General features: G+C 38.2%; 1 protein-coding gene across 2 annotated transcripts in view; it reads right to left on the bottom strand.

The window, feature by feature from the left end:
• The window catches only part of CHN1 (chimerin 1), a 136,802-nt gene that overhangs the window by 29,234 nt on the left and 86,768 nt on the right, over positions 1-20,800 (bottom strand). Inside the window, exons 6-7 of one of the 2 annotated variants that reach the window (XM_060779396.2) lie at positions 19,225-19,513; positions 9,581-9,658 (exon numbers count right to left, since the gene is read on the bottom strand). In XM_060779396.2, the coding sequence (XP_060635379.2) occupies positions 9,581-9,658; positions 19,225-19,513 (367 nt within the window). The remainder of the gene's footprint in view (positions 1-9,580; positions 9,659-19,224; positions 19,514-20,800) is intronic. The other variant, XM_060779405.2, reaches the window with a different exon arrangement.

The raw sequence follows: 20,800 nt of genomic DNA, 5'->3' as shown, positions 1-20,800 counted from the left end.
TTTAAAAAGTTTGAGGACCCCTGCCTTAGAGGCACACATGTCAAACACAACGCCTGCAGGCCAAATCTGGTCACCATGTCATTTTATGTGCCCTGCGAGGCTTTTAATGCCAGGGCAACATTGTTACATTTATACAGTCTTACAATCCCAATCGGCCCTTTGAAGGCAACTCTAAGTCAGATGTGGCCCGTGGTGAAAATGGGTTTGACACCCCTGCTCTAAAGTATATCTTACAATCAATCAATCAACCATTCAATTAATCAATTGATTGATCAAGCCTCTCTCCAGTACAACACAATCAGAAGGGTATGCAGCAAAGTTGCTCCTCTACCCCCTAAAATGTGATAGATGGGCCTTTTTAGCCAATTAAATAGAAAATCAAAAGGCATGAGGTGAATTGCAGGTGTAGGCAAAGTCTTCTAATATCCAATGAAGGCTATTTCCAGTTCAAATTCTGGCCCCAGAAACAGGGCAGACTTTTTCCAATTAAATCCTTCTGAGGCCAAAACGGAGGAATAGAATGGATGGAAATGGCTGTGTGCTCACCTTTGTGTGTTTCTATCTTTTTCAAAACTTCTACAATTATTCAGCACTTGTGTCAGTATTTCACCAAATATGTATTCCAAAAAACAAGATGCCAAATAATAAATAGGGGGCTTAACACAGCTACCCCTGTGACACACTGCAATAGCTGGACAGGACTGATAAAGCCTCTGATTAAAATACTAAATGCATGGATGGGATGAGTGTGGGCCATGCAAGGCACCCAGCGAAGCAAACAAAGCACACCTCCAGGACTCAGAGATAAAAAAATAACAGCTGCCATCATTTGAAAGCTGCCAGGCATGGGTTTTCCTTCATCTGTTTGGACAAGATTACTGCTTTTGCAGATTTAGTCTCCTTCATACATTGTATGTTGTAATGACAAAATCAGGACTAGAAACTAGGACAAAAGATGAAAAATTGCTTGAATATGTTTTTGATAAAATGCATGACATAACATCAGCACTGGTTCCCCCTTTTGACTGAAGCCATGCCAGATTCACTGATCATCCAGCATTAAAACTGGGTGACTGAGATGCCAGAAAATATCTAAATAAAAAGGGAAAATGCACAAGCATAAGTTGTCATATACTACAGACCAGAAGATTGGTGGGCAGAGATTTTTTTTGCTTGTTCAAAGCAATATTGCTTCTTCTTCATCCTGCAATGAGCCAGTTGTTATGTGGGAAGCTCAAGTTCACACTAAATTGTCCTCCTCTTTTCTTCTTTATATATCACTGAAGGCAGTAATCAGTGTAAGGAATTTAATTAGTTAATTATGCTTCTGTTTGAATGTTAACATTTTTATTGTTTACATTTACTAATGCCACTTATTGTGCAAACATCTTAGAAATACTTAATGCACGAAATGAACATGCTTAGCTAAACATTTTGTGAAATATATATTAATGACATTGCATTTGAAAAGTCATATACAGTTGGTCTTCTATACCCATGGGTTCTGCAGTCACATATTCAATCAACTATGGCAAACCTTGATTTTGCCATGCGCTGGTTACTACACGAATGTGTATGGCTATCTTGCTGTAGCCTCCCAAAATTTCACAGATCTTCAGGCTCTCTCTGACACTCATTTGAGTTGTCTGCAGTTTCATACATGGGATTTAATTATGCCACAGTATATAATAGAACTTGTGCATCTATGGATTTTGGTATCCACGGGAGTCCTGGAACCAAATGCTAAATATCAACTATTTCTCCGTCCCTCCTCTTTATGGCCCCTTTAACATCATTTGCTCTGATTTTATAAATGAAAATAATGATAAAGAAAAAAAATATGAAAACGTAGCAGGTTCAAATCCGGGGAGAGGCGGATGAGCTCCCGCTATCAGCTCCAGCTCCTCACGTGGGGACATGAGAGAAGCCTCCCACAAGGATGATAAAAACATCAATTCATCTGGGCGTCCCCTGGGCAACGTCCTTGCAGACGGCCAATTGTCTCACACCAGAAGCGACTTGCAGTTTCTCAAGTCGCTCCTGACACAACAACAACAAAAAAGCAGTTTGCTGAAAGAAATGGTATTAATGTTGTAATATGAGGGAAAGTGGTTAACAGCCCAATATGTACTTGAGTTACCTAAGCAACTATTTTTACTTTGGTTCTTCAGCCATTTTAAACTTCCACTCCCATAAATTCCAGTCAGTATCACCAAAGGCCATTGATTTTGAAAATTGTAGTCCAACCCATCTGGAGAGCAAAAATTGAAAACTATTGGCATAAATAGCAGCACAACAATTTCAGAAACATTCAAAGTCTTTGTATGAAGTGAGAAAAAATGAGAGCCATTGTTATATAGAGACACTTTGGACATCAAAGTTGGTCATTCTGTAGATCTAGGGAATCGTGGGAATTAGCCAAGTGTCACTTAAAATATATAAGCGTGAACTGTTTGTCTGATCTTATATAAAATGAAGCTTGCAAAGGCTACTGTATGATCCATTCTTTCCTTTTAGACTAAACAGATCTGGTATACATAGTAAGTCTGCCCTGAATTGTGGCCAACAACTTTTGTTCAGGATATCAGAGGGCACAGGGGACATTTAGCATTGGGCACTCCAGTATCCTTGACTGCTGCATATAAATAGCAGGTTTATCAGCAAGAACAGCATTAGCTTGAATGCTAAAAAGCTAAACATGCCATTTTGGCCTTTACTCATTCCCAGATGAAGTTCTGACATTTCTTGTTTACCTTCCTGTGGGTACTGAAGATGACAGCAGAAATGTGAATTGGAAATTATACTTCAGCGAAGTTGCAGCAAAACTGATATAGGAATTGGAAGAAAATGCTAAACAATCTAAAGTATAAATTGGCACTTAAACATACTGCAAAAAACAGTCTATTTGTATCTGTGTGGTCTTATGATGTTGGAGCCAACCTGGTATAGTGGTTTAAGTATTGGACTATGACTCTGGAAAATAAGGTTCCCATTTCTGCTTGGCCATTAAAACCCACTGGGTCACTCTGAGCAATTCCCACTTTCTCAGCCTCCAAAGAAGGAAAAAAGTAAACATGCTCTGAGCAAAAACAGGGTCACCATACATCAGAAAGGACTTTAAGATGTGAAACAAAAGCAATGTCTGATTAATATCATTTTTGATGGTGTCATTTTTTTCATGCAATTCGTTTACTGTTATTATTTTGTATTACGTCTTATTGCTTTGATGTATTTGCACTTGTTTGGGCATTCAATTTTTGCCTTTTTGTGTGTAAACCACTCTAAGTCCGCTTGGGGGGGGGGAGTGGTCTAGAAATCAATTATTATTATTATTATTATTATTATTATTATTATTAAGAATAATATAACTTGTGGTTTTAAGTTGACATTTACATTAACTTACATCTATTGCCTCTTGACATTCCATTAGTTTATAATAACTACCAGTATTTTAATAGTTTTTAGTTCTGAGGCCAACATGGTTGAGCATTGGACTATGACAGTAGGCCAGGGTTGGAATTCCTACTTGGCCATGGAAACCCACTGAGTGACCTTGGGAAAAGTCACAACCACTCAACATCAGGGGAAGGGCAACCCCCCACAACAAAGCTTGCCAAGAAACTGCCATAATAGGATTGTCTTAGGCTTGCTATAAGTCAGAAAGAAACTGAAGATGCACAACATCAAATAATATTTTGGTGGTTGTTCATGACAATTTGTGGTATTAGTTTTCCTGTATGAGCATTTGCTGTTGTAGTCCACTCTGGTTCTCTTTTGGAAAATAATATACCACTGCCACTACCATTTTACTAAAGATTATATATCCCATGCTGAACCCTATATAGAGATCTTTCAAACCCTATTTTTTCTAGCTACATATTAGATATGTTTGGGATTATTATACAAAAGCTGAGAATGCAATGAATTAGTTTGGCTATGAAACTCCAGCTAATTTGGAAGAAAAGCTGCTGACGATAAGAGGCTGTGACACACCATATCAAGTCCTTGAGGCAAGTGCCTTGGCTGCCTCATTAGAGTCCTTCTACACTTCATCACATAGGGGAGCTTTCCAGCTCCTCGGGCCAGGCATGTGCAAAAGCAAAGACTCCCAAGCAGCAATGTGTCAAAGCTAGATTTGCCTAGAAAAAAAAATGTACACAGAAGTTTTTCTTAAGAGGGAGGAAAAAGTCTACTTTCATAGTCCTAATAATGTTTTGAAATCCAAGGAAAGCAGTGGGGTGTGTTACTTTTGCATTATGCATACAGTACTAATGAAATGCCTATGATGAAGAGAATGTACACAGAACAGAGTCCTAAATGGAATCAAGTTGCCTTATACGCAGTTTGCCAGTATTTCTGAATTATGCCTGAGAACAAATGTTAAAAGAAATGTGATTGCAAGAAGGGCAAATAGTTTTTGCACACAAAAAGTCTACAGAAGCAAAAAATTGTAATTAATAGATAACGAAGCAATGTAAGCAACCATTGTTCTTGGCATTCACAGGAATGTAGATACAGACTGTGTACTTTGCTTATCATCAAAACTACAGAATTTTTTTTAAAAAAACTGGATCTGATGACATGATGCTTTTATTGTAGATTTACTCTTGTTAAACTTCTGGCTACTGCCATCAAGAGCTGATTGGTCCATTTTATTTGTCAGCATCCCAGGCATAAATAAACAGAGGAATAACGTTTGTACATCAGTTTATCTTCACAGATAGGAGAATAAAAGGTAAAGAAAACAAAACAACACCAACCAAACTCCTGTATGACGTGAGTGATAAAATCTCGATTGAATCTAGGTTGGTTGTGTAACTATAACAGCAAAACTGATGAAATGCTGACACTATTTGCTGGTCTGCATTGTGTTAGCTCAGGAGTTATGGTCCAAAATAGATGTGCTGATTTCTGGAATGCAATCAGAAATAGTTGGCCAGAATTGAACAGGTTCAATACTCTGGTACCAAAAGAGACATGAGGTCTCATTCAGATCCCATGAAAATATTTGAGACTAAAACACTTTTTAATGGGAGAGCAAACATAGAATCATAAAGTTGGAAGAGACCACAAGGGCCATCCAATCCAACTTAATGCTATGAAAGTTACATCTGGCCCCATGATTCTTTCTTATTTTGTTTAAACTGAATGAATGAAAAAAGTTGAGGCCACTGAGAATTGAATTTGAAGGAAGCGTGTCTTCATAGCATTTGCCCTCTGAGTTATTTCCCCACAATAAATGGCCTCCTTGCAAAGCCTTTATTTATCCAATAGGAAATAAATAACAGCACTCACTTTTGTTGTTGGGTATAAGGAGAGATTTAGGTATAAAGAACACAAGGATAAGGAAGCCCCACACAGAATATACCCTTTCTGAAATGTGGTTTCAATGGCTGTGTTTTGCACAAAAAATGTCACTAGCTAGCCGCACAAAACATTCTTTAAGCTGTATGTGCCTTTTGCATGATTCTGAGGCCCATTTTGTTTCTGCTTCAGGTTGTTTCTTGCCACTAGTGCTCCATCACTGCCATACTAGCAGGAAAGCTTGCTTATTCTATGTGATTTTTCAAGCATCTGAATAATGATGCTTGAAAAATCAACTAAAAAACAGCTCCTCCCTTCAAATGATTTAGCCAAAATGTAGCATCAGCACCCCCTTTTCCAAACATAAGAACTTTAATTATTGCAGTTCAACATATCAGGCCTTCTCTGCATTCTCATAAAATGGTAGGCTTTAAAAAGCCTTTTATGCAGAAGGCCCATTCTAGTTAAATTAGTTTGAAGTTTTCAGTATAGATGTGCCCTGGATGCCTATAAACTATACACCCTCAATCCCTGCAGCAATACAATGAACACCACTTAGGAGTTTTGCAGAGCTGTGATTCAGTGAATCCAAATGGGAGAATCAAATCATTTTCTTCAAACAATATTGTTTAAACCAGGGGTCCTCAAACTAAGGCCCAGGGGCCGGATGCGGCCCTCCAAGGTCATTTACCCGGCCCTCGCTCAGGGTCAATCTAAGTCTGAAATTACTTGAAAGAACACAACAACAACAACAACAATTCTATCTCATTAGCCAAAAGCAGGCCCACACTTCCCATTGAATTATTAATAAGTTTATATTTGTTAAAATTGTTCTTCATTTTAATTATTGTATTGTTTTAAAGTATTTTTTGCACTACAAATAAGATATGTGCTGTGTGCATAGGAATTCATATATGTTTTTTTCAAATTAGAATCCGGCCCTCCAACAGTTTGAGGGACTGTGACCTGGCCCTCTGTTTAAAAAGTTTGAGGACCCCTGGTTTAAACCATCATCACAGGGACTCCAATTTAATACAAACAAGGCTTATGTCATCTGATCAAGTCATGAAAAAGGTACCTTAATTGAATGAGATGGTGCCTGGTTTTTGTGCAAATTCCACTTGCTTTTTTATTTTAATTTTTCACTTGTTTTCATTTTACATTTCCTGAGGGAATGTTGACTGTAGTGATCCTAACAGGACTGTAATGGGTCCCTATGCTCCGTACCTTTGAGAGGCTGCCTCTTCCCCTATGAGCGATCATAATCTCAGCAGTTAACCCAAGGCAGCCTTTTGATAGTACCTCCTGTGTATCAATTGTGATTGGTGAGGACACGCAGAGAGATATTCTCCTCTTCTGTTCACTATCATTCCCTGAAGATGTGCTAAAAAAATCAGCAGGCCGTTTGGTTGCCAGGGAGACGTTTTAGCTGTAGGGTTTTCATCCAATTTTTAATATGATTTCTGCATTCATCAGGTCAGAAAAGAAAATTATAAAGCAGGCACAAATCTCATAGAAGAAGGCAGGTTATGCATTTACATGCACTGGAACACCATGAGAGGCACTCACACCATTTCTGGATGAGTTGTGTGCATTCCTACTACACAAACACAGCAAGGTATTCTACTAAAGTGCAAAGGACTGCACCATGGGTTGCTTTAAGGATTGAAATTAGGAAATTAAGAAAACCTAGCTTGAATATAGGACTCTGCTATGCATAGAGAGCAGGATGGCAACTAGGACCACCTGAATACCTCCTGGACAGTCAAAAAACCTCAAACCAAACCAAAAAGCAACCTCTCAAGCCAAACACACCAGCAGCAAATGTGGAAGTGGTTGGACATGCACTTTTAGGGCCTTTGGAAACTGACTGTAAAGGCAAATCGCTACTCTTGGAGGCTTCCAGAAGACACAGTTCATCCTTTTCTTGGCCCAAAGAGACTTTTGGGAGGATCTGAAGAAAGCAAGTGGTGGCCCACAGAAATGGTGAAGTCCCATTCTGCATGTGAACTCCAAGGTTATGATTTACCAAACCCCAGCTTTCATCATTTGGAAATCAATGCATCTTGGATACAACTTTCCATAGGGAAGTAACTGCTGCTGTTACATCTGAAAGACACCAGATCCTTTCTGATCCTGGAAGCTAAGAAGATCAGACCTGGCTAGTATTCAGATAAAGGTAAATGTTTCCCCTGACATTAAGTCGTGTCTGACTCTGGGGGGCTGGTGCTCATCTCCATTTCTAAGCCGAAGAGCCGGTATTGTCCACAGACATCTCCAAGGTCACGTGGCTGGCATAACTGCATGGAGCACCATTACCTTCCCACCAAGGTGGTACCGATTGATCTACTCACATTTGCATGTTTCCAAGCTGCTAGGTTGGCAGAAGCTGGGCCTAACAGCGGCAGCTCACCCCACTCCCTGGATTCAAACCGCCATCATTTTGATCAGCAAGTTCATCAGCTCAGCAGTTTAACCCACTGCGCCACCAGGGAGCCTAGTACTCAGATAGATCACTAATGACCCCAGCTGATGTTGACTACATTTCAAAGGAAGGAACTTACAAACCCATTTTCTGAGTATTATTCACCTAAGAAAGCCCTATTAAATCCATGAGATCATTGTGTGATTTGGAGGGTACACACACATTTTTTCATGGGGTTGCCATAAGTTGTCATTTAACTTGAATGCATGCACACACACACACACACACAAACTCTACAACTGGAGGGATTAAAAAGGATACAGATCTCCCCCAGAGCAATGGAGGAATATAAAGTGCATTTTGTGCATAAGGCATCAATAAGATATACTCCTGCTTTTGAATTATAATATAACTGTGAAATGTGATGTACAATTTTGAGTTTGAGGAATAATTTATGTGGTGCTGCTTATATAATATAAAGCACTTCATATTCATTACACAGATATAAATCCTTATAACAACCCCTCAAGCCAAGTTGGTATTGCTCCCTCGTTGCAGGTGGGAGGGGTCTGAGAGAGAAAGCTTAATTTGATTAACGTCAGATTCAAAGACTTCCCCCTTGGCATCCCAATCTTTTAAGACATTTTTCTCTAGCCTTTAAATCTTAGGCACACAATTTAGGCCTGAATTCTATTTATAGTACTGAGCAGAGTACAGCCAATGACCAACATTTAGTAATTATAGGAGTTGCAGTTCAAAATTTCTGGAAAGCATCAGACAGAAATTATATGGTTATTAGACAAAGTATAAACTATATCCTCCAGGCACAATTAGAATAAAGTATCATCTAATACAGCAATGGCTCTCCTGAACATCTAAAAACCAGAGCTCTTGGTACACACACAGGTCTTCTGGGACACAATTTTTGTATGCATTATATTACTGAAAGGTAAATTCTGCATGCACACATGAGGACCCATTTCTAAAGCAAATACATGCTAATTGTTTTCAAAAGAAAGAATACAGAGATTGCACTGAAAAAGCAGCATGGGCCAAATCTTAATCCTTACCACAATTGCCAGCACCTTTTAAGAGCATAAAGTCATTGAAGCAGAATCTTTATGATACTATTCTCGAACAGCAAATAATTATTGTATTTGCAATACCTTAATTAAATATACATTGAATTAGCTGGATGGAAAGTCTGTTTATTCATATTAATGACACAAGACCCCTCCTCAAGAATATAGTTTTCTTCAGTTCTCAAAGAAAGAAAGAAAGAAAGAAAGAAAGGAGACAGACAGACATATTTTAAAAAATGAATGCAGAAATAATTAGAAACTACATAAAACAACTACATTTTAATCAAGAGTCTTCAGTTTCAACAGCCTTGCAGTAAAGATGAACTCTTTTAATCAGAGCCAATTTATTAATGAAGAAGAAAATATGAGCTAGGAAGTAGAAGAAATGTAGACCATCTGCTCTGTCCAGATGCAACAGAGCATGCTTCTGCCATCTAACGCTATTTTATAGCAATGAGCAGAGAAAGGTTGGTTAAAACTTTGATCACAGATGGGATTTTAAAAAGTCTTTGGATACCTTTGAACTGCTAATGAAAACTGATTAAGGCACAATTATATATAATAACACATATGCACAAAAAGACATTACTGATAACTACAGTACATCCTCTTAATTTTAAATGGTATCTTAATGAAATGATACTGCTTAGATGTTTTGGTCCAGCTTCAGGACAAACACATGGGCAGAACAACCCCAGAAGAGTCCAAAAGAATCCTTGAACATTTAGTTAGCTTTCTGTTTAATGAAGCAGGTGAATGAATGCCTTACCTTGAAACTGTGAACCTTCTCATATTTTGGGATGTGCTCATTTTCTTTCAGAGTTGCTCTTCTGACAAGTGATGTCAGCTGCGAATAAGCAAAGAGTTTAAGAGGTTGCCAGATTGTCACAGATGACTTTTGAAAGCCCAGCCGCATTCCCAAGGCTGCCATCAATAAATCTCTTTGACGGCTCTCTTGTTTCGAGTTGTGAACGGCAGATCTATTAGCTTTCTGCCCTGACCAAGACTCTTTGGATGGCATTTTGAAACTGGCAGGAGAGGAGAAGGAAGGAAAAAAACACAACAAAAATGCCCCACAACTTCTGTACTGCTTTCAAACTGAGTTACTGTTGATGCTGTTACTATGGCTCTTTCTTTAAAATGCCAGTTTAGGCATTTTCTTCTCACTTTCAAAAAAAAGGCCTCTAATTTACACACAAAAACTTATTAGTCTGAATATAAGCAACAATCATAGTTAACAAAAGAGAGTCCCGAGTATCTTCGTCCATTTAGAAACTCATGTCCTGTTAAAGAGACAGATTTCTAGATTCTTTTCTCCCTATTCAAATATAGTGCTGATCATTTTGTATAAAAAGATGCTCTCATGCTGCGTGTATTCAGTTTCCAGTTAACAAGCACCCTGCTAACCTCAGTCTAGCAAGAATAGGGAGGAGGGGTGGGCTTTAGCAGGCAGCAATGAATTGGGACTGGTTAGATTAAGAGAGCAGGTAACCAATGAAAAGCCAGCAATTGAATTTAAGTGGTGTGCTACTCAATGCATTCATCCCCCCTCCCTCATAGGAGGCTTTCTTGTTGGATGGAGAGAGAGAGAAAGATCAGCAGCAACATAATGAGCAATGAATGAGTCATGCATCATTGCAAAATGGCATCTCTACCATTTAAAAACTGAGGAGACTGCAATATATTGTCAGGTGTTAAAACTGAAGCGCAAACAGGAAAGGGTGATTTAGATGAACATTAATTTCACTGTTCATGGCTATTCATATGTGTTGTTTCCCCCCTCCCGATTTTTAACAATTGTTCCATAATGCAAGATGCCTTCTTTTTTCATTCGTCAGGCCATGCTATTCTGAAAGGATTTCACAGAAACTCTCTTTTATATTGCCATTTTACATCTTGTACAATAATCCCCACTGTAGTGAAATGAATGGGAGAAGATATAATTCTGTCAATTTGTGAGGTCTGCTTCTTAAAGCCAGCCTGCCCACATCAACCACTACACACATGTCAACAGGCAATATTTTTCTGCAATTCCCTGGACTTAGCCATAACTCTAAATTCATGGTTCCTATCATGAACTTCCCTCCAAGCTGCAGTATTGTTCTCAAAGGGAATCAGGAGAAAAGCACAGATGTGTTCAAAGCTTATTTTCTCCAAGTTGACCTTGAAATATATGAGTGGCAATCCCTTGCTTTGCATTCAAGGAAATTAAATTAAAAGACTTTTGAATGGACGAGCTAAAGATTTATTAACAATTAGCCGTCCCCTGCCACGCGTTGCTATGGCCCAGTCTGTGTACATGTGTTTTGTGTGTGTATATATTTGTGTATATGTGTGTTTGCATGCATATATATATATATATATATATATATATATATATATATATGTATATGTGTGGTTTTGTGCATGCGCTGTATTGTAATTTTTGGGTTTTGGCTTTTTAAGTCCCTTCCGCTGTGTTTTTCAGTGTTTTTATGAGTGATGGTCACTCCTTGGCCTGATAGGTGTATTGTGTTCAAATTTGGTGTCAGCTCGTTCAGTGGTTTTTGAGTTATGTTAATCCCACAAACGAACATTACATTTTTATTTATATAGATTGAAGCCAAACAGCTTTAGGTCTCCTTGATTTCAGATGCTATTAGAAATTGTTCCTGTTGTTTGATGTGGTTTTCCATTTTCACAAAAATCACCAAAGCAAATTACAACAAATTGCATCAATTTGAAAGATAATGATGATGATGATGATGATGAAATAACTACTTCTCAGGAAGATGTAGGTTAAAATACTGGCAGTCTGGAAAACCCACTAGTAAAGGTAAAGGTTTTCCCTTGACATTAAGTCTAATTGTGTCCGACTCTAGGGTGGGTGCTCATCTCCATTTCTAAGCCGAAGAGCTGGCTTTGTCTGTAGACACCCCCAAGGTCATGTGGCTGGCATTTTTGCATGGAGCGCCATTATCTTCCCGCTGGAGCGGTACCTATCAATCTACTCACATTTGCATGTTTTCAAACTACTAGATTGGCAAAAGCTGAGGCTAAAACTGGGAGCTCCCCCTGCTCCCCCGATTTCGGTCAGCAAGTTCAGCAGCTCATGGTTTAATTATGCCACTGGGGGCTCCTCCACTAGTAAACAAATAGGTTTTATTTAATCTGCCAGCAGAAGTACTTCCACACTGGAAGTATATCTGATCAAACAAGAATGATGATTTTAGCCAAAGTGCAAAATGTGTGACCAGATGCTAGATTACAATTTCCGTCTGCATCAGCCAACACATATCAGACTGAAAGATATTGGGAGTTGTAGTTCAGGTTCATCTCACACATCACAGGCTGTCCAGCCTTCTATTACATAGTGAGAGGAAGTCACATTGGAGAATGCCCCTGGATAGTGCTGGTACTTTCCCTTCTCTGCAGTGTGACCCTCAATTTATCCACGGGTCATAACAAAATACATAATTTTGGATCCAAAATATGCCCTCGACTTATACATGAGGCTGAGTTATATACGAATATATGCGGTAACTTTTTTGTTCTCCCTTGCAGGAATGAATAATTGAACACAGAACATTCCTATCCTGTACTCCATTGTTGCACTTTGCATTTGGAGCTGCAGGTTCCAAATCAATCTCAAGTGTTGCTCCACATAAAGTGTGTGTTAAGCTGGTGATTCTCAAAAGTCTGGTCCTTAAAGTATTTTGGATTCCACATTCCCAATCAGTGTGACCAATGCTCAGGAATTCTGGGAGTTGTAATCTCTGAGGACCCTGTGCTTAAGTGGCTCACATATATCAGCTGTGATCTAGAAAGCAAATGTTTCATTTATAATAGGGAAAGCTGCATTGTGTACAAAGGTGTGTGTGTGTGTGTGCATGTCAGAGCTTGGAAAGTAAATATTAGAAATAATTGGTGCCACTCAGTAAAATGCCTTAAAATTGATCCATTTCTGTTTTTTACTAACGGGATGAAAAGGGTTAACTTATGTTAGGTATTGCATTGCTTGTTATTCTTCCATTACTTTGTACTTTTTCACAGAAAAAGCACTGTTCTACATAAAGGGTCTTAAAATATTTTGAGAATAACTAAACATTGTTCCTCACTATACCAACAAATTAACATTTTAACACTGATTTGAAAATGCACCTTTGTTTTACCCATGGTACTCTGCTGCCCCCTACAAAACCCTGATGACTAGTAAAGGTGTCAGTTATTAACTTATTACTTCCAAGCTTGTGGTCATGATTGTGCCTCCTGTCCCCTGTCCTCCAATCTACACGTAAGGCCTACGTTAATTTACTCCAGCACCTGAAAGCTCTGAACCTTTAAATATGTGTCTCCTTTTCAAAGCCTACAGATGGTGTGGTGATTTTGGTGCAAAGGATACAGTTAACAGCCTGGAAAGATTGGGGGAAACAGGTGCGATTACAACTTCCCCTCCACACATACATTTCCACCCATCTTGGCTATACGCCCATAGCTTTTATAAAACTGCACTGACCCTCAAGGAAAATAAAATATTTTCCCATTCAATTACCAGGAGAAATAAACAATCTACTAAATTCATGCTAACATAATTAGACTGTACCTTCTGAGGTCCTTGAAATACCATTAATAATTGCAAGCATCAATATAAATTATTTTGATATTATCCTTTCCTTCCCATGGTAAGCAGTATGTTTATATTTTTATGTGTTTGTTTCTTAGTTTCCAATTGGATTTGTTCATCTATTCCTGAAAACCTGGTTTATTTTCAATTATACTTTTGGGCTATATTAGCAGAATAGGATTTCTGAATCCTGAAACTTTAATTTAGAGAATGCCAATAAAAAGCTGAACCAAAACTGCCTGACAGGGAAAGGTCACCCATTTATGGCTGCAATTATGAAAAGGGGATTTTAATCTGAAAAGGTAGTTTTAAGTTAATGACTTTCCATTCTCATGCAATTCATTTACAGTAATATATGAAATATTGGTCACAAGGCTTACACGAATTTGTGCCACCTTGATCAACTTGTTGACTTCAGAAATAGGTTTAAAGGCAAGTTATCTTATTTGGGCTAAGAAAAAAACCCCTAATTATTTAAAACAGTAGTTTATCTTATTTAAGACAGAGGTGTGCGACTGCTGAAGACCACTGAGGGTTGTACTTACCACCCTTTCATTTTTTTGGTACCCAACAACCCTCTTTGGGATATGGGGGCATGATTTTGATGCCTTCCTTGGCTCCTACTAGGCACTTTGGGATAATTTGTTTTGACTCCTGTTTTGCACTTCTACATCAAGCATGTGGAAATAATAGAGATAATATTTGGGTATTTTGAAACATTTTTAATCCCTTGGGAGCCCCTGGGGGCTGCACTTTTCCCTTCTTGATTTAGGAAAATTGTAAACTCATCACAATGGTTACATTAGAATCAGATTAGAATTCTCCTCCTTTTCCAGAGAAAGTCTTTAGCTATGCATTTAGTGAGAGTATCTCTATGTATAGTTGTGAAAATTGCACAGTGCAGAAAGAAGAAAGATGGTAGTAAGAATATAAGCTTATTTGAAATGTGGTGCTAGAAGAAAGTTCTACACATACCATGGACTGCTAAAAAGACATGCCAATTGGTTCCAGAGCAAATTAATAATAATAATAATAATAATAATAATAATAATAAGAAGAAGAAGAAGAAGAAGAAGAAGAAGAAGAAGAAATATCAGCAAATGGATAACAACTGGGAAGACATATTTGATACAGAAAGATCCAGCAAAAGGGATAATACCAGGAAACTACAGACCAATAACATGTCTACCTACAATGTTCAAACTGCTGGATTACTTGGAGGAAACTAACATCTTGCCAGTAGAACAAAAAGGCAATAAATGAAGAAGTAGGGGCACGAAAGATCAGGTTCTGATTGACAAAATAATACTGGAGAATTGCAAAAGCCACAAAACAAACCTCTATACAACTTGGACTGATTACAAAAAAGCATTTGACTCACTGCCACATTGCTAGATCATCAAATGTCTAGATGTCATTGGGGTTTGTGAAAATATTAGAAAGTTCACTGAAAATGCAATGAAACAATGGAAAACTGAGTTGTTTGTGGGCAATGAAAGCTATGGAATTGTTAATATCAAGAGAGGAATTTTCCAGGGTGACTCACTGTCACCACTGTTGTTCATCATTGCAATGATCCCACTGTCAGTAATTCTACAGAAAACAAACCCGGGCTACCAAACAGCAATCCCAGGCGACAGCAGGATTGAAGAGAAACAACTGGAAAAGCTGACATGATATGAGAATTTAAAAATCAAACTGGCACAAGCCAGTCAAGGCGGTCCCAGTGGTGATCGGCACACTGGGTGCAGTGCCTAAAGACCTTGGCCTGCACTTAACACAATCGGCAACTCAATCGGCGCTTACCATCTGTCAGCTGCAAAAGGCTGCCCTACTTGGATCTGCACGCCTTATTCGCCGATACATCACACAGTCCTAGACACTTGGGAAGTGTCCGACGTGTGATCCAATTCAACAGCCAGCATAGTGACCTTGTTTGCTGTGTACTAATCTTGTTGTGTTTCTAATAATAATAATAATAATAATAATAATAATAACAACAACAACAATAACAACAACAGTAATACTTTATTTGTATTCCACTCTATCTCCTCAGGGGGACTCAATCAAGCCTTAACTCTTCCTAGAAACTTAGATGACTAAACTGAGGCTATTTTACTTTGAACACCTCATGAAAAGAAATTACTAATTAGAAAAAAATAATAATGCTTGGTCAGGTAGCTGGCAGCAGGAAAAGAGGAAGGAAGCATTCCAGGTGGATAGACTCAATTGAGGAAGCCACAGTCCTGACTCTACAAGACCTGAGGAGAGTGTTTGATGGGTGTGTTGCTTGGAGGTCTCTTATTCATAGGGTCACCATAAGTAGAAGCTGACTTGATGGAAATTCACAACAAATTCTCTTGACAAAATACTGCTTATGCTAGTTGTGAAAGGTAAGAAAATATTCGTTATGCTTCCTTCTACTTATAACAAGTATTTCCTTTTGAAAATATAGAGTTCAGAACATTCCAGAAAAATACTGAGAGCAATGTTAGATCTGGAGGGGAAACGGATCTGCTGTGGATGGAAGGAGCACTTCCATTTGCAGCAGGTAGAGTATAGATCAATTTCTATGCTATTTTATACATATTCCCATACTGCTGAATGGCCTATGGACAAGTAGCTCATATCAGAACAAGACAAGTAGGTTATATGAATGTGTCAGTTCCTTTACAAGTGTTCTCTTCTTCCTCTGCATGAGTTCTGCTCCTGAGGCAGCTTTTTGGTGCTCACTCGTTCCCATCACGACAGTGTACTTATAAGCTGTCTTAAAGATAGCCAGGAAAGAATTAGATGTATACTAGATGTGTGAGGATAAGCTACAAAACAAGGGATGAACGTAAAATAAAATGATGAGGGGATGTTCATCAAATTGGCATGTGACATCAAACTGAGAGGAATAGGACAGAATCAGGACTTAAGAAGATGGGGCCAATACTCAGAAAACAAATGTCAAGAGACATACATGTATAATTTTTATATCTCTAGAATCACAGAATTGCAGTTGAAAGGGACCCAACTAATTTGACATCCTGTTACTGGCTCATACTTAAATTTGAGGGTCTTACATTTAGGTAGGAGAGATCAGCTACAGAAACAAGATGGATGACACCTGTTTTCCCAGTAGCATGTTATGAAAGGATCCTAGGGGTCTCGGGTGGCCATGGCTGAGTGCAATTTTAGGTTCCAGAAAAGAAGTGTAATGTCTAGGTCGTGGGAACTAATGTGAATGCATGCCTGCAGTTGCTAGTATACTTATGCTGACCAAATGATATATATATATATATATATATATATATATATATATATATATATAAAGGCAAGGAATACTAAAAGATGGGTTTGCCCATTCCCGCCTCTGAAATATAACCTATAGCATCCATGTACTAATCCATGTACTAATCAAGGCTAACCCTGCTTTGCTTCCACGACCAGGTGGTATTTGGTGCCTTTAAGCCTATTCAGACCAGTTAAAGGAATTAATATTACGAACACAACTTCATTCTGTTTTGATCAGATCTCATCTGTAGTATTGTTTTCAGGACACCACACTTTAAGCAGTATACTGATCAACTGGAATATATCTACAAGATGGTGACCGACAATGCAAATGGATCTGGAAATTAAGTCATGAAGGCTGGTATGATTAGACTGGGGAAGAGACGACTGAAAGGCAATATGATACCTCATATAAAAGAGGATGCAAAGAAGAACTGAACCAATGGTTGCAAATCACAAGAAAAGACATTCTGACTGAACACTTGGTACAGATCTAATCATTGGTTTATCACGTACTATGCCAAGCAATTTGGCAGATGCCTAGTAGGCAATGCATTATTCCTTGGTGTGGGAATAGTATCTCTCTAGTCATAATTTTTCAGTATTTCCACAGGCCACTGAATGAACTTTGAGCTTAACTAGATTCTCATGGATGTGTAAGTCCAAAATCTTATCTGACATATTCATTTGCAGCAATTCAATTCATGTAGCTGATTCAGCTCCGGGGCAGCTGGGTGTATTTTGCTACTACAAACATCATTTGTTACAGATTTAACTACATGTATGGTTTCCTCACTAGATATTCAGAAACAGCGAATGAAATCTGCAGACTAGCCAAAGTATTTCAAGGTGTCCATTCACCATTCACTGACTGATATTTCTGCCAAAACAAGTTAACACTTTGTCTCTTGGAAAATAATTAAAAACCACAAAAATAAATTGATGAAATATTAACTTGTCCTCTCCTCATCCTACAATGAAATGACTTAGCCTAAACAACAGGTACCCCTATGAAATGATGTTTGAACTTGGTATATATAAACCAACAATGTAAAGAAATTGTGTTTTCTGTCTAATCCATTCATTTCATAAACTGCAAGAGGCCAGTGTGATAGCATGGAAAGTTCATTTCAAAAGGCATACCATAACTCTCAACAATGTCAGACCTGATTTACACTTTAAATTGGCTTTCACATGATCCTCTCTATTTCATGGGTATAGGAAGTGATTCAAAATACTGCTATGTTTAAGTAGATATAACCTATTGGTGAAATGTTGGCTGTACAGGGTGACTTTCATATCTGCAGAGGATGCGTTTCTGAAATTATTTTCTGCTAAATATATACTTGCTTCCATGGCTTTTAAATTAGCCTCTTTGTATTAAGATATTTTAATATGCTTTCTCTGTGGGGATACTAGAAGGTGGCATGTCTGGACAAACTACCTAACTTTTTGGTTTGTGCTACAGTCACAAAGGAGAATCAAATATATGAGGTTTATAAATACTTGAGAAATTGGAGCATGGGAAAGATAGTGCTGATTTTGGCAGAGGTAACATGCTGTCAAGTATCCAGGGTCCAGACTACGCACATTTATTCAAAAGTGTGGGTCTCATGGACTTCAAAGATGGTCTTTCATCAAATATAGAAAGACTGAAAGTGGAATCTTTCACTGGTGGCAGTGACTACTGAACCACTAATATTGACATAAAAGTTCTTCAGCACAAGAAGTTGCTTGCTGGCAGAAGATGCACAGCAAAGACTTGTCATACAGAATCAGTCGGCTCTCCACATCTGCAGTTTTGACTTTTGCAGATTTGATTATTCGATGATTTTATTGATATGGCCTCTCTAGGAATCTTCAGGTCCTCTACTGGAACTTTATGGTCAACTTCTGGCAGATGCTGACCACAGAATTTCATGGAGGACCTAGAAATTCCCAGAGAGGTTTGGGAATCTCTTAGGTAAAACAAATAGCATTTTCTCCACTTTCATGGGGGCCCTATAACCCAAACCTCAAAGAATGGGGAGGGCAGACTGTATATGTGTAGGCATTCTGTTTTTAATTAAAGTGTAGAAGACTGGACAAATCAGTGTCCATATTGACCCATTCAAGACTACAATGATAAAAATGAACTCTTGTTAAAATAAAACATGGAACAGAATGTACAACTGGAAAACTGCTGTTGGAGACTTATTCTGAAAAGCATTACTGATCAAGTGTGATCCATTTGAATAAGAAAAAAATTAAATACACACAGAACTAATCAGACCTGTTACTTTCAAATAACAGATATAGTCATTTCAACTATAATTGTGATTAATTTTGTCATATAAAATATAGCATAATAGAACTGTAGCAAAACTTTATACTATGACTGAAATGTTAAAAGCTCAGGAAGGACTGAAACAGAAAACAACCACTTTTAACTTGATAAACAGTCCTTCCTACATATATTAATCGCTACACAATTATTCCAACTCTGATTTTTTTATGTCTTAAAGTAGTCAAATTTTATCAAGGTAACTTACTCTTTTTTCTACCGTGTCATTGTCTCCTGTAGACTCTTTGCCATCAAACATATCTCTTACAGCCACTGCATGCTTCTTATTTGTTGGCTCTCTGCTTAAAGTTGTATATCCTATGTGTTCATAAATTGGATTTATGGTCATCTTGGCAATGTATTCTGCTGCCTTGGTTTCAATATAAAGGGTGATCAATCCATCTGTCACCAGATCGTGGATGGACTCGAAACGTTTTTCGCCGACAAAGTGTTTTCCATCATAGTACAGCCTGAAGTTTCTGGTCTGGTTTCCAAATCTGCCACAATAGAACAGAAAAATACTTGTTTAGTTCAGCGAGATAACTTTGCACACAGTAAAGAGTCTAAGGTGCTATAATATTCTGAGCATGGTCTGGCTGAGGAATAGAAAATGCTTGCTCTTTGGCTATGAATCCCAGCTTCAGTTACTACACACAAAACAGGACACCAGGAAGAAAGAAAAAAATAAGCAAAAAGGCAACCCTGGAAGAAAAGCCAAAGATGTGCTTGGCCTTGAAAGACATGATTTGTCCTCCAGTTACTTAATTATCTTGCAGACAAGCAAAAATATACTTTTAAAGAAGTTCTATGCTGTGTTGCTTTTTCATGAAGGAGAAACTGTTCATTATAGAGGATTCTCTGTTGCAGAATATCAGCACAAATATCTGATGCAGTTCTGTACACCCTGTAGGAAAAGATCATTCAGTGTATAGTTGTCCTTAAGTGCCAATAATGACACTGGGTGGAACTATTGCCAGAACGCAGGGATGTAGGGCAGAATATCACAAGAACAAGCATTCTTCATTTGTGGCCAAGACCATGGACTTACTCTTCCAGCTTTGTATAAAAGCTGCCTTGTGCTCAGCTTATTTAAGTCTGCAGTTCAAGGAAATCTTTGTAACATTAGAACTGGATATGTTAGAATTGGTAGTTGATTTTGCAATCGCAGTTGGAATCTACAGTTTCCCATTAGAAGAAGCTGCATTTTGCATTATATGAAATATCCCATTTAAAGAATGGAATCTTATGATGATTGTAATACATTTTAGGGGGTCTGATGTCATTGGCGATTGTGCATAGTTTTTTGGGCTTCAGTGCAAACAATTTCTTGTTCCTCACCTCTGAGGATGCTTGCCATAGATGCAGGCGAAACATCAGGAGAAATGCCTCTAGAACATGGCCATATAGCCCGAAAAACCCCACAAGAACTGAGTGATTCCAGCCATGAAAGCCTTCGACAATACAATTTCTTGTTCCTTCACTTCCCCTACTGTCAACCTTTTGCTGAAGCACCAGTTATACTGGTCTAGCAATAGCAATGCCAGTAGGATTTGGAAAGTCCTGATTTGGAGGATTTATTGATGACATTTTCAATAATCCACATAAAATACAAGAGGGGTTGTTTAGTTCACTACTTCTTAAAACTGTGGGTCCTGATTCCAAATAGGATCCCCTTAGCTCAATGTTGGGGTCCCAAAATTTTGGCAACTACTGACTATTTTAGACATTTACATGACTCTGTTAGCAAGAACACGCAGTGTTTATAATGGACTCTGCAAAAAATG

Source organism: Anolis sagrei, chromosome 1, assembly GCF_037176765.1.
Source record: "Anolis sagrei isolate rAnoSag1 chromosome 1, rAnoSag1.mat, whole genome shotgun sequence".
In the NCBI taxonomy this organism is placed as follows: Eukaryota; Metazoa; Chordata; class Lepidosauria; order Squamata; family Dactyloidae; genus Anolis; species Anolis sagrei.
Note: the sequence above shows the minus strand (reverse complement) of the source record. Positions and strands in the feature narration are given on the sequence as shown.